Source organism: Cupressus sempervirens, chromosome 2, assembly GCF_028749045.1.
Source record: "Cupressus sempervirens isolate cs-2001-9-10 chromosome 2, ASM2874904v1, whole genome shotgun sequence".
Classification (NCBI taxonomy): Eukaryota; Viridiplantae; Streptophyta; class Pinopsida; order Cupressales; family Cupressaceae; genus Cupressus; species Cupressus sempervirens.
In genome coordinates this window covers 756896771-756915909 of record NC_143119.1, presented here as the reverse complement: position 1 = coordinate 756915909, position 19139 = coordinate 756896771, and the positions used below count along the sequence as shown (strand labels likewise).

At 38.6% G+C, this 19139-nt stretch overlaps 1 protein-coding gene across 1 annotated transcript; it reads left to right on the top strand.

Moving 5' to 3' along the window:
• The first annotated feature begins 1637 nt into the window (after positions 1–1637).
• LOC149575626 (importin subunit beta-1-like) lies at positions 1638–5535 on the top strand. The gene is made up of 2 exons (XM_089815392.1): positions 1638–4304; positions 4454–5535. The coding sequence occupies exons 1-2, from the start codon at positions 1873–1875 to the stop codon at positions 4650–4652; spliced, it is 2631 nt and encodes an 876-aa protein (XP_089671518.1). The 5' UTR covers positions 1638–1872; the 3' UTR covers positions 4653–5535.
• Positions 5536–19139: the final 13604 nt, after the last annotated feature.

Here is a 19139-nt window from a genome sequence, read left to right as displayed (position 1 = left end):
TGTGTAATGACAACCTTGTCCTCTTCTAGCTCAAGTTTATGGCAGTCACTTGCATAAGTTCCCACATAGTTTGATACATGCTGTTAATGACATCAAATTGGTCATCTTCCTCAATTGAAAGATCAAGTTGTGCCACTGGTTTAAGCTCCTAGCTTGCTGGGTGTTCTTGAATTGGCAATCACATCATTCACCTATAATCCAAAACTATGCACCTTGAAGAATCTTACCAAAGAACAAATACTAATTTTTTTCTTGTAAATCCAACATGCGATGAGTTCTTTAAATAATATAGTAGCATTTGATAACCCACTAACTCAAAATTCCATCGATGACATTCCACACATGTTTGGTTGTGTATGCACAACATTTATGTCACTTTCAGTTAAAATTTCAAAAAATTTGCTTTGTACTTCTCAAGATATTCTGGCAACAATCATATCACATTTATGCATGCTTATCTGGCTCACTCATTTGAAACTGCGATAATCATTAATGCATTGAAAAACCCTTTTTGCCATTTTGAGGTATAGTTCAAACAAGACTTGTGATTTTGCAAAAAAATGATATTTCACATTGTACACATCACATGCTCCCCAGATCCGCAAAAATGGCCATTTCGTAGGGCCATCAACACCCTTTGCGAATTTATGAAAACTCGCCACTTCACGTCGTATATTGTGCTCGTTATCCAAAATCACAACTTCGCAAGGTCTATTGAGAGCTTATTCTGAAATAGTGATTAATCGCAATTTCAGACCATGTTAAACCTTTGCCTTGCGATTTGGCAAAATTTTGCCATTTCGCACCACCTTTTGGATCATGCCTGTGAAATTTTGATATTGTGCTATTTCGCATGCCCTTCACTCACACTCTTCTTGAATAGAGAAAATGAAGCTTCAATATCAAAATTTTATCAAGAAATTAAGGGTTCCACTAGCTCCGTTCCCCACTTTAAGAATTCAACCCATAACCCATTTATGTCTTTTACTTTGTTGCTAGTTAATCTCTATATACCTTGTTTGACATCTTCCATTCAGAAGAGTGTGGCTCAAGTTTTAACTATGAGAAAAGTAATTTTATCTCGCATCCATTCATCACATATTCTAGCCATTTAACATTCTTTAAGATTTTGTTTGAACAAACATATTCTCTCATTTAACATTCTTTAAGATTTTGTTTGAACAAACATATTCTCTTTTCTTCTTGAAACAAGATAACTTCTCTTTTAGATTTTGTAACTTCTCACATATTCTTTTGATTTCCTTGTCTAATTAAATCTATTTGAATGCTCTTTTTACAATCTTCCAATCTTCATCTTCATCATACCATGAATTAGACCAAAAACATACTTTTTAACTCCTTTCTAAGATCGAAACCTTCGGTACATTTTAACAATATATCTTATAAATTACACCATAAGATAGATCAATGCATTTGGGGTCTATTGCTATTTGCCCTTCGTAGAATGGGGTGGTACCTTATCTATTATTCGGAGGGGGAAGGGCAAGGGGCGGTACTCAGAGAACTATTATTGAAGAAGAAATTCAATCAAATTGAACCGGTTTCCTCGAGGCAAAAGAATAATGCAGTATGACACATGTCAAGTCTATAAAGTTCGAACCCCACATAAAGTAAGAAGAATTTTTTACTGAAGCTTTTTGTATCAGAAGAAGCGGCAGTGGCCACGGCATCGGCTCAAGCCTCAGGGTCGAATACTGGTAAGCACCCAATACTCTCATTCATGTTTTCTGCTCTTCGGCTCGTCTATCCTGCAATTTTATAGCACATGCATGCGGGATAGAATCCCCTGGATCTAAAATTCTGATAGGCAATAAAGGGGTTTTAGGGGGATTAAAAAATAGAAGTTTCAGAATGTCTCTGGAGGTCACCCAAATTCTGCTGAATGCACAGTCTGCAGAAGATGGCATTCGAAAAGTTGCGGAGGAAAATTTAAAACAATTTCAAGAGCAAAACCTTCCAGCCTTTTTAATATCTTTGTCTCATGAGCTCGCAAACAATGAAAAGCCTCTAGAAAGCCGGAGGCTTGCGGGGTTGATTTTGAAGAACTGTTTGGATGCTAAGGAAGCCCACAGAAAGGCTGAGCTGGTTCAGGGATGGAGAGCGTTGGAGGCCTCTGTGAAAAACCAGATCAAAGATTTCCTTCTGAAAACCCTAAATTCTCCGGCCAGAGATGCCGGTCACACTTCTGGCCAGGTAATTGCTAAGATTGCGGGCATCGAACTTGGACATGGGGGGTGGCCTCAGCTGCTAAAGGTGCTTTTGGCCAATACGGAGGGTTCCATTCCTGCCCATCTCAGGCAGTCAACCTTAGAAACCCTAGGATTTGTTTGCGAGGAGGTCTCATCCGATGCGTTGGCGCAGGTTGAGGTGAATTCAATCCTTACCGCCGTTGTGCAGGGCATGAATTGGAATTCTCCTGAGCATGGTGATGGAGATGTCAGATTGGCTGCTACCAGGGCCCTGTATAATGCTCTGGATTTTGCACAGACTAATTTTGATAATGCTATGGAGAGGGATTACATCATGAGGGTGGTGTGTGGTGCCACGCTTTCACCTGATGTCAGGATGCGTCTTGCTGCATTTGAATGCCTGGTGTCAATCTCGTCAACGTATTATGGGAAGATCAGTCCTTATATGCAGGATATATTTACAACTACTGCCAGAGCAGTAAGAGAAGATGAGGAGCCTGTGGCTCTGCAGGCTGTAGAGTTCTGGAGCTCGATCTGTGACGAGGAGATTGATATATTAGAGATGTTTGGGGATGATTTTGATGGGGATTCGGAGGAGGCGCCTTGTTTTCATATTATTAGGCAGGCACTTCCTTCGCTTGTGCCGATGTTGTTGGAAACATTGCTGAAGCAGGAGGAGGATCTGGATCAGGATGATGAGGCGTGGAATCTGGCAATGGCAGGTGGCACTTGCTTGGGTTTGGTGGCACGAACAGTAGGCGACGATGTAGTTCCTCTGGTTATGCCATTTGTTGAATTAAATATATCGAAACCGGATTGGCGGTGCAGGGAGGCAGCTACCTATGCATTCGGTTCGATTTTGGAGGGTCCATCTGCTGAGAAAGTATGTCCACTTGCTAACCTAGCACTCGGCTTCATGCTTAATGCCATGAAGGATGAGAATAATCATGTTAAGGATACAACAGCATGGACTCTTTCCAGGATTTTTGAGTTTCTGCATGGTTCCTCAGTGCAAACTCCTATTGTGACACAATCTAATCTGCCACTCATTGTCTCTGTTTTACTTGAGAGTATGAAAGATGTTCCAAATGTTGCAGAGAAAGTGTGTGGTGCATTGTATTTCCTGGCCCAAGGCTACGAAGATGCACCAGTGAGCTCTTCTCCACTTTCTCCATTTTTCCAGAACATTGTACAATCTCTTCTAAGTGCATCTCACAGGGAAGATGCAGTTGATTCTAAGCTTAGAATCTCTGCTTATGAAACATTGAATGAAGTTGTTAGATGTTCAACTGAAGAGACAACACCCATAGTGATGCAGCTGGTTCCAGTCATCTTAATGAAGCTTAATGAGACCCTCGAAGTCCCAAAGCTCTCTTCAGAAGGCAGTGAGAAACAAAATGAGCTGCAGGCTCTTCTATGTGGCTGTCTGCAGGTTATTATTCAAAAACTGGGAGTTCTGGAGTCTACGAAGTATGGCGTTCTACAGTATGCAGATCAGACAATGAATACTTTTCTCAGAATATTTTCTTCTCGGAGTGCTACAGTACATGAGGAAGCAATGCTAGCCATTGGGGCACTAGCATATGCAGTTGGTGTGGAGTTTGACAAATATATGCAAGAATTTTATAGATATTTGGAAATGGGTCTTCAAAACTTTGAAGAGTATCAAGTCTGTGCTATCACTATTGGTGTGGTTGGTGATGTCTGTAGAGCATTAGATGACAAGGTGTTGCCTTATTGTGATGGTATCATGACACAGCTTCTCAAAGACCTATCAAGTGATCGGCTGCATCGTTCAGTAAAACCCTCAATATTTTCATGCTTTGGAGATATAGCACTGGCAATTGGGGAACATTTTGAAAAATATTTAGGTTATGCGATGCCTATGCTTCAGAGGGCAGCAGAGTTGTCTTTGCATTCTGCTGATCAAGAGGATGAACTGATTGAGTATACAAATCAGCTGCGTAATGGAATTCTAGAAGCATATTCAGGCATTTTTCAAGGTTTCAAAAGCTCCTCCAAAAAAGAGTTACTGATTCATTATGCAGGTCATATTTTGCAATTTCTTGAGCGCATCTACCAGGACAAAGACAGGTACTGTCTTATTTCTTCTTTTTTAATCTTAAGCTAAATATAGTTCCTACATTTTCTATTAGAATATTGTTAAACAATTCAATCGTTATAGTTTAGCTTGCCTGCAAAATTTTGTAAAATACACTTTCTGATAACTTGTGGTAATGTAGGGACGAAGTTGTCACAAAGGCTGCTATTGGCGTTCTAGGAGATTTGGCAGACACATTAGGTGTAAATGCTGCTCCTCTGCTGCGGCATTCAGTATTTTATAAAGATCTTATAAATGACTGTTTGTCATCTGACAACCCTCGAATTCAAGAGATTGCAGATTGGGTGAGACACATTTTGAGTCAAGTGCTTTCAGGCTGATTTTTCTTGCCCAAGTTGATATGGTTAGTTTGGCTATTTCTCATTTAACAACGAAAGTACTTGTTTGTCCTATGGAGTTTGCTACCATACTTGAGGTTCTGTGGCATTGGTCACGAGGTTTCAGGAGTTGTCCTTGCGTCTGTTAATATCTGGTACTTGCTTCCTTGACAATAAGACAAGAGACGACTCTGTTCTGGTCGTTTGGAGGTCCTGCTTGTCCACCAGGCTTCTATAGAATTTTGACTTGTATCCATGAAATATGCAAATTGGCCCCTAATAGCAGTATCCTGTAAAATCTCGCGCATCTTTGTTGATCATGCATGGCAATGTCTGGATGCCTATTTTCTATGCATGATTTCAGAGTGTAATCTTTGCTTCTTGTAGCTGCAAAAATTACACATAAAGATACACAATCCATGGTACTAGTCGTCATCCTTGATTCAGTTATGCTTTTGTCTGTGTTTAACCGAGAGATGGTTTAGTCTAGCTCCTTGCAGAGGTTTGGTTTTGCTTCAGCCTGGGCTGGTTTGCAGCTAGCATCTTTCAGTGCTTTGGTCTAACTAAGCGCTTGACTGGTTTATTTCTAGCACCATGCAAAGTGATTTGGATACGATTTTTATACTGACCGAATCTGCAAATTATAACTTATTCAGCCTTCACCAAGCTTCTTCTCAACCATTGTGGATCCAATTGCTCCGATTTTTTGTTGATATTTGGAGGACACACTCGTTACTGGGCATGGTTTTCATATTGACATGGAATTTGTACTTGCCATGTTGAGTGTACTGATTCTTTTGTCATACAGAGTATTTCCAATGTAAATTCAAATGAATGTAAACGAAGGAATTATTAAATATTCTATTCCCATGGTATCTTCATAAAAGTGTCATTTATGCGAAGTGCACTGTTTTTATTTTTGATCGATAATAGTTCATTGTATTAATTTGAAAAAAGTTAAGTACATTTCATTGCCACTGAATGGCCAGAGAAAGCATCTTCCAACTCGGCAAAAGATCATGCCACAACATTGGCCGATATGCAATGACAGACACAAAACCTCCACAAAATCAAGCCATTAAATGGGCTGATATTCAATTACATATTCACACCAACCCCCAACCCGACAAACACCACCCTGGTACTTAGACTGTTACATTGACCCAGAAGAAACAAAGACAAAGAGGGCCTCATGACACAAAATGGCCAACAAACACCACCATTCTGCCCAGGTTACACGAACCAGCCTGCTGCATCCACCTGCGAAAAGTTCTGGAAACCACGCTCAGCAATGCCACCTCGTCCCGCCGCAGCCCGGCTGCTCACAGCAGTGCCACCTTCAACCATCCCATGCACAGCCTGTTCCGCAGACTCACCTACCTCCATCCGAGCAGCACCACTAGACTCACCCCCACCCTTGGCCCTGGCTTTGAGCTATGCGAAGTGCACTATTAAGGGAATGTATTTAGACTTATTTATTTTAAATTTTTTCTGGCTTCAAGCTGCTCAGTAGTATATGTGGCATGCTGTTAAATATGACGCGTCACGCTTCATTCTCAATCAAGTATCTATACGGAGAGGCATGCTACCAGTAAAATGATGTTGCTATAATGTATTCAATTTAAATTTGGAAGTGTCAAACAGTAGCTAAATTATACATGTTTAAGTGATGACATGCATGCCAGTATACATCGTTTATTTAATGTTTTTCTAAGCTACATTTTCCATGAAGTTTTCCGGTGGACGAGTATTGCTTGAAGGTTGAGGTCTACATGCTTCGTTTGAACCCAGGACTTTCCCATTTTCTCTTCCGGAGCCAGATAATCAATCATCATGAAGGTTGAGACCTACATGCTTTGTTTGAACCCAAGACCATCCCATTTCTTTCTTCCAGAGCCAAATAACCATTTATCAATTTGGAAGTGCATTTTCGTGGCTGTATAGATGATGCCGTCTAGGTGAGGCCATGTATTAGGTTGATTTGTCATTACTATTCCTTAATTGCTACTTGGTCTTAGTTTAGGATTGTTTAGTATTATTATAATATATATAACTTGTTCAACGAAGAGTACATTGAGCAATTGGGGGGGCTCATCATTAGTCTACACAAGAGGCAAACAGCACTACTTAAGTCTGCTTGAGTTGTCTTGCTGTCCCATAGGCTATTTTTAGCCTCATGGACGTTAATTTTTTTATCTATCTATCTATCTATGTATATATATATTTCTAAAAAGTTTCTTGATATGATAAGATGGTGACTCTTGATAAAGTGTTTATTATTTTAAAATATGTCATAGGATTTTAGAGTTCTACGATTCTAGGGAATATTTCTGATTATTTTAATGTCTATACTATGAGAAAGGATTTATTTTCCTCTTCCATACAAATTCTAGAGGGATAAAATGAGCACTTCCAACAGTATTTTTTTAATGTTCTTTGCATTTTATATCTTCTATTGATTTTCTTCTCCTTTAGTTTAGGACATCCATCATAGATTATTGGAGTGATATATTAGACATTATTGGATTTGTTATTGCAATTTAGATTAATGAGCTTATTGAATCATTTGAACAGATAACTCATTTCAAAAAAACACATATAGAAACCATGTTAGAAGTCTTAGATGGCCAAACTGAATGATTCAATTCTATGAGTAATGGGAATTGGTAATCATTTGCTTAGGAGCCAATATTGTATTCACCTATAAGGATCCAATTTCAAATATGCATGTACCTTAATTATTCAAGAGAATTGAAATAACATTATCATTCCAATACCATTACCTGATCTAATACTTCTGGTTATTTCTATTCTTCCATGATAATTAGAATCAATCTTGCAATCTAAATAGAAAGGAAGAAGCACATTAACTTAAAGCACCAAGATAACTTAGCTTCTCACACACAATACATGTTTCCCATTGATGATTCTTCCTTTACATAAAAAAGGTGGTGAGATCTCTTCAGTATGCTAATACAATGGCAATGCTACTCACTAAACTTAGATGTTCCTCCAAATCTTCTTGACAATGAGAAGCAATAAAACTACTCTTGCAATTCATGTGAATGCACACAAGGAAATGGAGTTTTACTCGTAGCTTCAATTCAAAATACACAAGAATGTTTTCAACTTCGATGCACATGGAGGGCATTAAGAACTCTAGGTTTTTTCAAGAATCATCCAATAAGGAACTGCAAATAAGAGATAAAAATAATGAACCATGGAGGCTCACCTCCCAACCTAGGCCTCAAGGAGACCACCCTCGTGCTAGGGGAAACAAGGCTCAACCGGGATGCATCCAAACATCATCACAACAACATGATCTAACAAAATCACACATTTTGAAATACATTTACAACCCCAACCAAGGTTTGCACAATGATCCCCAAATGGAATCATAAACATTGGGTGAAGGTGGGCTTTCAATTAGGAGACTTGCCATAACATACCAAAGCTATAACAACAATTTTCATGCCCTTTCGTGGCTTTCACAAAACAACAAATTTCATGACCTTTCGGGGCTTTCAAAAACATCCTCCAATCATATTACCATCAACCAAGCATCCTTGGATTTCCATATTTCATGAACCTTCTTACCACACCATCATTCTCCTTATTGTTCTTACCAAGTTATGAAAGAATATGGCATACAATTGTAATGTCCCCATTTTTTGGAGGAGATAAATTATTTATAAAGTTATCCATAAAAATATATTACAAGATAACTTTATATTTAATTAAATCAATAAAGTGATAATTTATAAAATCATTAAATAAAACAATCTTCTAGAGGTTGTTGGAAGAAGTGATGGATAAATAAAAATGAGGCCGATCTATCGAGAAAAAAAAAAAAAAAAAAAGGCATTGAGGGCTCATTGCCTATCATCGAGATTTATTATTGATTTTTGCTTATGTGCATTGTGGAGCCTAGGGCTTCTGCAAATAGTCACAATTGGCCATTGAGCACGAAAACTCTCAATTGGTATGCAATTTTGAGGGTGTGACAGATCACCTAAATTATTGCAGCTGTGGGAAGGATATTTTAGTCCTTTCATTTGTGCTTAATTGCTGATTTGGAATTTCCAGTGGAGTTGCACTTTCACCATATCATCTTTAGCATTCAGTCTCCACCATTTGATCAATCCAGGTTCTTTTCAATCTATAGTTGCAACAAGTTCTCAATTGTATACAACCAATTAGGGTTTCTCTGTAATGTGCTATGTCATAATGTTTTGGTACTGAAATTTTCCATATCATTTGTAAAAACATTTGGTTTTCATTGAATGAATACATTGGCACTATTATTTCTTTTATTTCAACAATATATTTTAGCAGTGTATTAAATTTAGGGTTTTGTTTAGTGGCCTATTGGTACGGGTCATTACAGTGTATCAGAGCGGTTTCCTGCTGTAGACACCTAAAAATCCTTTAGAAAATAAAGTATTTTTATTTTCTGAAAAATTCCCGATGACATCATCATTTATTAATTAATTAATTATTTAATTAATTAATTAATTTTTATGCCATTAAATCCCTTTATCTTAATTAAAAATATTTAATTAAGGAATCCCTCCCAAAAATGTTTAAATCATATTTAAACATTATTTCCTTATTTATTAATTATTTAATTAATAAATTGACAAAAATCCTAAAATAAATAAAAAATTTATTTTTTGCCCAAAAACTTGGCCAATTTCCTTATGACCAATAACCTCTTCCAAAATCTTCTAATCTTTCTTTAATTTTGATTAAAGGCTAATCCCATCATTTCCTACCCCTAATCCCAACTCAAAATATTTAATTAAGATTAAATATTAATCTTCATGTTTATTAAAAAAGTTTTAATAAATATCTCCTCAACCCAAACCCTTGAAATAAATAAAACTTTATTTATTTCCTAAAAATCTAATTTATCCTCATCCTAAGAAGTTCTAGACTCTTCTAGAAAGTCTTCATCCTCATCCTAGGAAATTCTAGACTATTCTAGAAAGTCTTTATCCTCATCCAAAATCTAGACTCTTCTAGAAGATGTCTTTAAACCTAATCCTAATCCCCTCCTAACCTTGTCACATTCCCTAAACATGGGTTAAAACTTACTAACCCAAGCCAAAGTTAACAAATATCTCCTCCTTCACCCACCCTCATTAAATGCCATCCACTTGCCTATCCCCAAGCTAATCCTAAACCATCCTAATCCATCCTCTAATCATTTGCACAAGCCTAAGCAAGCTTAAAACCTTCCTAATCAAGTCCAAGTCGAATTTGCTCTCATCACCCTCAAAATATCTCAACCATAAAACTTTATGAAGTCCACTAGGTCATAAATGACTCTTACAAGCCCTTTTATTGCTCTTACAAGTCATTATGAGGGTCTTTATGAAGATTTTATCTCTTGAGCCTCCTTTGTTGACTCATCCTTGCCCTTTCCTCCATCCTCTCACCATGTGACATGTGTCACTCCTTGATTGGCTATAAAGAAGCACAATCCATGTGCTCTCCTCTCATGCAATCTGAGCCTTCCATAAGCTTTTTCCCATCCTTGCATCTTAGCCCTCAATCCCTCAAGCCTCTTGCCTATAAATTGGATCCTTCCCCTTTACAAAATAACACAATCCATGAAGTAAAGTCATAATGCCATTTTGAGAAGCGATTTTACATCCAAACCATACACTCACATCCAAATTCCAACTCCATTTGAAACCCTTTTTGAAGCATAAGCTTGAGCATACATCCTATCTATTTAGACAAAGCCACTCAACAAGAGAGCTTCTCATTGAGAGAGTCCATTAATGGCTCATATTCTCAATTGAGAGTTCATCTTAGTCTATCTTGAAGTTTATGAATTTTGTTTAGTTTGTAGAAGCTTTATTTAAATTTGGTTTCTATTAGCATACTAACATTGCTCATATACATTTTGGCACGCCCGGTGGGACCCCGCATGGGTCATCTTCATTAGCTTTTTTAGTCAAGTTTTGTATGTCATTTGCTAATTTTGGCTATTTTTTCTTGTTTTTGTGATTGGTAGGATTGTATAAATTGGTTTTGTAGGTCCACATGAGCATGAAGAAGACAAAGGAACTCATAGTCTATCTCATAGTATTTGCAGATTTTTCAAGCTTATAGGTGGACAAAGCACTTGGAATTCTTCTTCCTCTTCTTGTCTATATTCTTCTTATTCCATCTACTTCTTCTTCTTCTTGTGGGAGATCTTGGCCTTTTTTTTTAAGGAAGCAAAATCATACACACTTCTTTTTAGTGCTTAAAATGAACCCCCAAATCATACTTAAATCCATTAAAAAATTAAAAATTTGCAAAAAAGAAAAAATCTTTTAACAAGTGAAACTAAACCAATCCAATCATTTGCATCCTTGCAACATCAAGGTTTTAGATGCATTCATGCAAAGTTAGGAACACTTCATTTTTGAGAATTTAAAAAGAACTTCAAGTTTCCATTTCAAAAGGTTCAAAATCAACACTAAGTGCACACTAAAATCTAAATCAAACTCAAAAGCATCAATCAAGGATAAAATGAACCTCATTTGCAAATATGTTAAAGTTCTTTTAAAAATCTCATGAAAACTAAGAGTCCTAAATGGTTGCCAAAATTGTCCTAAAAAGCTTTGTTATTTGTTCCAAACAAATGTCTTGTTGCAAAATCTTGAATGTTTCTTAGGTTTTTTATGCATCAAAACAATCTAGGAATATCATTTTTGGGCTTAAAACATGCAAATTAGAACACAAAATCTTGAATGAAAAGCAAAGTCCAAAGAGTCATTTTCACTTTTGAGTCCAAAAAAAATCTTGAATGATCTAAGGTTAAAACAAAGCACTTCAAAGTTCTTAAAACAACACACAAAATCTCAATCTTGAATGCTCAAAGGAAAAAACTTGAATGTTTAATCACTTGTCTTTGAATGCATGTTGCTAAAATCACTCTTGAGTGCCATGGATTAAAATCAAAGTTTGTTTTTTTATGAATGCATGATTAAAACAACAAATCCAATCTTGAATGCCATAGATCAAATAATCATCTTTTGGAGCATAAAAAGAACCTACATTTTTTTAATCTTTTAAGTTATAAAAACAAATAAAAATGCTTTGAGTGAGTTTGTCATTGGACTCACCCTCTTTAATCACCCATCAATTTAACCATTGGTTGCAATCTCAATGCCATCTATGGGGATGGGTCTACCTAAGAGGGTGTTAAGTGCTCCACAAAGATCAAACTCCACTCACTTGGGTCTTTAGTGGTTTTTCTAAGTTAGAAAATTCTTTGAATGCGCATTAATCTCACTCACACTTCATTTGGGCATAAAAATTGGACAAATCTTGATGTGGAGGGCCTCCGGGTGCGCGCTTGGCAATCGAGTTTCACACATCTTTGTTTTGGGCTTAAAAAAAACTCACACTCAATCTTGAATGCCTAACAATCAATCAACAATGCATGGTTTGGACGCAGTTTCAATGACGCTCGCATTTCTTATGTTGACGATCTCTCGACTTTCATTATGCTGACGATGCTGTCAAATTGGAATGAACATTGTATGCCATAATCACAAGTGTCTTCAATCATAGCTTACAAAATCTAAATCATCAATTGGAATAAACGTGTGTCTTTTAAAGCCCAAGATCATGTATGTGGTCTTGTCTTAGCTTTTTAGGAGGCCTGCTTGGGGATTTCATCACCCCTTGGGACGACCTCAGCTCCAGCATTTCGGCGGAGTATAAAGATCGGGAGGTGAATCCAAAGACACCTCTCTTGGGATCAAAATTTTGTCACTCGGGCTAAGCCTCAAGGAACTTTATACCCTTGAGAAGTGAAAGAGGAGAAGTGGGTTACCGCTCCTCTCGGCTGTGTGACATCTTTTTGGTTTCATCTACGGATTTGGGCCTCACGTACCTTGTGTATATCGAGGACTCCCTAGCTATAAAAAATTTCATCCTTGTAGAAAGCTTCCTAGGATGTTGGTGTGTTTGACTTGCTTGCTCAAAACTTTTGTCTGCTTATTTGTTCATAGCTTTTGAATGAATGTTTGCCAACTTTGGTCAAAATCCCAAAAAAGCAAAAATATTCCAACTCAAGGCATACTTAGCGTAGTCACTGCCTCATCAGAAAATCATCCAAGTTCCCCTGCTGCAACCAAATCTATCTAGTTCCTTGCTTTAGAACAATCCCAAATCCAAAGTCTCTCCAAATCACCCCCCCCTAGCCAGCTAGAAACCCAATCCAAAATCACACCCAAGCCTTTAGAGAGTTGTTGTCATTCTGCTAGAATTTGTTATCCAATCAATCCTACCAATCAACCAATCTCACCAAGGTTATCCCTCTGACAGAGCATTGTCTAGGGTAATCTAGCTTTGTCACTTGCATCCCTCATCACCTTGAGCTAAAGGTTGGGATCCACAAGTGGTCAATCTCGTGTCATGCCATAGGATCACTAGTCTATCCTTAAGTTGACACAATCACCACGAATCCTGCACATAGGAAAGAAAAACTCTCACCTTTTGACAACATGCCCTTGAAGTCTTCCATCCACAGGAAAGCCAAAAATCTCTAGCTAATCCTCCTTAGGTCTGTCATATAGCTTTGACTCTCCTTAGGAAATCTTTCATCAGCCAATCCAAAATCTGTGCTTAATCCAAATCCAACCACGAGCTTCCGTGTTCATCCATACACAAGACCCCATCCCCATCAAACTCATCATCAAAGCATGAAGTACCAATCCTATCATGATGTGTTTGGTCGCATTGTCCTTGCTCCCGCCACCTCCTATTCCAATGATGATGAAAATCTTGTTGACTATGACGGGTATATTGAAAGCCTTAGAAACATTCCCCCAAGCATCCCCCAAAATCCAAGAGTTATTCCAAACTATCTAGTCATGCCATCCGATATTCCAGCTTCCCCTCCATCACCCCATCAACCAAGCTTCCAATCTTCCACCCCCATCACACTAGCTATTCCTGTCAATCCACCTCCACCTTCGACACATGAGTCTCCAAGGAATCTCCTAGAGGAAATACAAGAAAAGTCGCCTCCAACAGTCGATAAGCTATGTCATCTAATCCAACCATGTGAAGTAGTCAGTGATGACGCTTCCCCATCTATAATATCACCTCCATCTCCCATAACTATCATCCCCATACCATCCATCAAATTGCTTAAAATCCTTCCACTTCCCGCAAGCATCAAAATCCCACCACCTATCAAATCCCTCCAAATCCTATCCACATCGCCTCCAAGCATTTCCCAAATCACTCATAATGACCCTTATGCATCCATCTTCTACTCACCCATCTCCACTACTGAATCTCCCATCTATCCATCCACTGCCTTTGAAGAATCCATCCCTTCACCTCCTATTGCACCATCCACTCCAAACCAATCCTATCAAGATCCTGCCCAAAAGCATGTTGACATCCCCCAAAGCATAAATGAAGATATCATTGTACCATGTCTTCCATCCATAGTGCAGTCACCATCTCCTCCATCTCCAAAACCTCAAGCCATATCTCCTCCACTACAAGATATCTTGTCATCGCACCAACTACATCAAGATCCTATCCTTCCATCTCCCCTGCTCCATGCTTCCATCTTACCACCTATCCAAGCTATTCCACCATCTATAATCTACCCTCTTGGTTCACTTACATTCATCCACGGTGGCCCTCTCTCAGCAGAAGAATTAAGAACAGTATCTCCCCATTGCAATACACCTAATAAATCACTTCCACCATTTTCTGCAAGCAAAAATTTTCCTCAGCTTGTTCAAATGCTCAATCGATGGCATTATCAAGGTCAAGGTTTAGGACCACAAGAGCAAGGAATCAGAGAGCCTATTATTGCACAAAAAAATCTAGAATTTCATGGTCTTGGATATGTATCCAAAGACTCACCATCTAAAGGTGTTGGTACACCACACCCCCAAACCAAGCCTATCTCCAAGCCCACCATGCCAGCCTCCCATCACTCCTTCAAGAAATCTTATGTCATCCCCCCTCCACCTTCTTTGCAACCCAAAACAACCTACCATATCCCCCCTTCATCCGCTAAATCCATTTTGGGTCCCTATGTCCCAAAATCTACCATCCTCCATCCTCCTATCAGCCATCATAAAAATCCTATTCCATCCATTTCTATGCAAGATCAACAAAGGCACATATCAGGGCACATCATCCATCATCATCCCCCTACATGCTCTTTCATATCCTCTCCATCTCACAAAACTTCTCCTAACCATCTTCCCAAAGCTTACCATAGCAATGTGAATGCCAACTTCAAAATGCATAAAGCTAAAAATCCACATCCTAGGCAATCATATGTCTATTCTAAAAGACATACTCCAAAAAGGAAAAATCCAATCAAAGAATGCAAAACAATGCAACAGCCTATGAAAAGAAAATCCAAAACCATGTGGATCCCCAAGAAAAAAGTTGAAACCCAATGCATAATGGCATCCACCATTGCTAATCCCCCATCTAGTGACTCATGTCCCCCATCTCCTAACTCCATCTTGGGTGCCTATATCCCCAAGCACGCTTCCACAAATCCTCCATCACGCCCGCATCTACCATCTATCCCCCATATGCTCTTTTCACACCCATTCCAACATGTGCCAATGTTGCTCTTGCAAGCATCCCCATCTCATGCTCCTTTCCAGCATTTTCATCCCTCCATCTCCTACCATCAATCCCATCTAATCTGATCTATTGCATAAATCACACATCCGGTGTACCAACAGCTAGCAACAAAATTGAACATTCCAACAGCCAGTGAAAAATCCCAAAAAAGCCAAAATAGCTGAAGAAAGCCAAAATCATTCCAGCTAAGTCCAAAGTCAAAAAGTCAAAAAAGAAAAGAAAAATAAAGCGTCCACTGGTGAAAACTTGGCAATTCAAGCGCCTTGGACAAGTACCATGATGAAAACTTGGCAAACAAGTGTCATGCATAATCTCGCCATCCCCAGCTTAGCTTATCAACCTCATGCTTTTGGTCATCTCTTGACATCCACCTCCATCTTCCAATCTATCCACATATCCTCCATCCTCCAGCTTCCATCTCACACCATCCACTAATCTTATGCAGCTTCAGCAAATCATCTCAGCTATCATCCATCTCCCTAGCCCCTTCTGCTTTTTCCATCCTAGCTTCAATCCTATCACATCCATCATAAGACCTCCTTTCGCATGTTATCTTCTGATTGGGGGCACTATATTCCTTGGAGATCTTGTCTTGTCCATCCTCCCTTGTCATTGGTATCTAGCTCTAGGCTATCCTCATGCAAACCCAATGTCATCTCTTTATATCCATCGTAATCCTAGCTATCTACCATCCTATCCAACCATCTCATCCTGCTCCTCTAGCTATCCTTGGTCACAAAATCTCTCATCATCATTGGATGCATCCTGCCAAATCCATATCTTTTGCTATCACCCCACCCTTAGCTTTCGCATCTTGCACAACATCGAACCATCTCGCTATCCTATCATCCTGAGCTTTTGCCTGCTTGTAACTATCTTGGTTAGCCCGCTTGTAAATATCTTGGTCTGTCAGCTTGTACATCCTCTTTAACTTAGTACCATTGTATCTATCCAGCGTTCGTGTCAGTTCATCCTTGATCAACATCTTGCACCCATCACACATCTTGGTTAGCTATTCCAACGCATCCTTTAGCTAGATTTCCTATCACCAAAGTGTTATCTTTCTTAGTTCAGCTTGCCAGACGCATCACTCATCCAAATCCACCAGCTTCGGTGCTCTCCGATAGGTCCTTGCAGGATATAGCTTTCCTCATATCTGATCTTGGTCTGTTAGTACCTTGTCCTACCCATCTCGTTGGCAAACGACTCTCTTTTGGATTTTCACTTTCTTTTGATTTGGGATCTTCCCTTTTGGGTCTTGAAGTATCTTTTCCAAGCAATCTCCTTGTTCCCTCCTCAAGGTTGCCACGATCTTCCATATCATGGTATGCTGCGAATGGGGCAATTAGAGCGTAAGGTCTTGATTAGGTCTTTCGTTTGTTTTTCTTTTCTTCTTGTGGGTTCTCCAGTGTCGTTTCCACGCTGCTTCCTCTAGGATTCATGTGTGATGCTGGGGCAATCCTTGTGTGTTTTTTTTGAGTTAGTTTGTCAGTCCTTTGGACGGTTGGTGAAAAGGCCTTGATGTTCTTGGTAACCTTGGCAATTAACCAATAGTCCTATAGAAAATCTAGTGCTCAACTACATGGTGGTACTTCTCTTTGAAGTATCCCCCCGCTCAAAAAGCTTCAATGGTTTTCCTTCATCTCCATTATCCCCCATCCATATCCAGCATCCGTCTCTCCTACCCTAGCTGATGCATCAGTATCTCTTTGAATCACTCATCACTCTTAGCTTTATTGATCCACAATCCTAGTCTTAGGGATCCACCAATCCAAATCAACCCACCAAGCCTCATCTTTCGAGATCCACAATCCTAGTCCTAGGGATCTCCGAAACCCATCTTCCGCCAATCTAACTCTTTGAAATCCTGTTGCATCAGCTTTATAATCCCCTCATCCATCTCCCTATCCTGGATTCCTTTTTATAGCGCTCTTCTCCTTCATCCTCCACCTTCCCTAAAGTCTTAAGCTTGCTTCCTCTTGTGCATCTGATTCTCCTTTATCATTCTCCCATAGTGAGAGTTTGAGCTAATTCAGCCCCTTCTCTTTGCCAATCTGAGTTTCCTTGCTCATCCGAAATTCTTGTACTTTTCAAGAAGCCATCGAGCCTCGCTTTCTCTCCCCGCCGCCTTCTCGAGGGGGCATCTCATAGTCCATTCTCTCCTCTTCTGCTCTAGCCTTGGGCATCTTATTTTCTTATCTTTGATATCATGCCACTTGCGGCATCACATCAAAGAGGGGCAAAATGTAGACACCTAAAAATCCTTTAGAAAATAAAGTATTTTTATTTTCTGAAAAATTCCCGATGACATCATCATTTATTAATTAATTAATTTTTATGCCATTAAATCCCTTTATCTTAATTAAAAATATTTAATTAAGGAATCCCTCCCAAAAATGTTTAAATCATATTTAAACATTATTTCCTTATTTATTAATTATTTAATTAATAAATTGACAAAAATCCTAAAATAAATAAAAAATTTATTTTTTGCCCAAAAACTTGGCCAATTTCCTTATGACCAATAACCTCTTCCAAAATCTTCTAATCTTTCTTTAATTTTGATTAAAGGCTAATCCCATCATTTCCTACCCCTAATCCCAACTCAAAATATTTAATTAAGATTAAATATTAATCTTCATGTTTATTAAAAAAGTTTTAATAAATATCTCCTCAACCCAAACCCTTGAAATAAATAAAACTTTATTTATTTCCTAAAAATCTAATTTATCCTCATCCTAAGAAGTTCTAGACTCTTCTAGAAAGTCTTCATCCTCATCCTAGGAAATTCTAGACTATTCTAGAAAGTCTTTATCCTCATCCAAAATCTAGACTCTTCTAGAAGATGTCTTTAAACCTAATCCTAATCCCCTCCTAACCTTGTCACATTCCCTAAACATGGGTTAAAACTTACTAACCCAAGCCAAAGTTAACAAATATCTCCTCCTTCACCCACCCTCATTAAATGCCATCCACTTGCCTATCCCTAAGCTAATCCTAAACCATCCTAATCCATCCTCTAATCATTTGCACAAGCCTAAGCAAGCTTAAAACCTTCCTAATCAAGTCCAAGTCGAATTTGCTCTCATCACCCTCAAAATATCTCAACCATAAAACTTTATGAAGTCCACTAGGTCATAAATGACTCTTACAAGCCCTTTTATTGCTCTTACAAGTCATTATGAGGGTCTTTATGAAGATTTTATCTCTTGAGCCTCCTTTGTTGACTCATCCTTGCCCTTTCCTCCATCCTCTCACCATGTGACATGTGTCACTCCTTGATTGGCTATAAAGAAGCACAATCCATGTGCTCTCCTCTCATGCAATCTGAGCCTTCCATAAGCTTTTTCCCATCCTTGCATCTTAGCCCTCAATCCCTCAAGCCTCTTGCCTATAAATTGGATCCTTCCCCTTTACAAAATAACACAATCCATGAAGTAAATTCATAATGCCATTTTGAGAAGCGATTTTACATCCAAACCATACACTCACATCCAAATTCCAACTCCATTTGAAACCCTTTTTGAAGCATAAGCTTGAGCATACATCCTATCTATTTAGACAAAGCCACTCAACAAGAGAGCTTCTCATTGAGAGAGTCCACTAATGGCTCATATTCTCAATTGAGAGTTCATCTTAGTCTATCTTGAAGTTTATGAATTTTGTTTAGTTTGTAGAAGCTTTATTTAAATTTGGTTTCTATTAGCATACTAACATTGCTCATATACACCTGCCAGCTTGATAGGGTTACCCAGCCACCATTTAATTTAGTTTACAAAAGAACCAACATAACTGAGAATATGGTTGAGAGACATTCTCAAAGCCCATCTAGAAGTGTGCGAGATGATG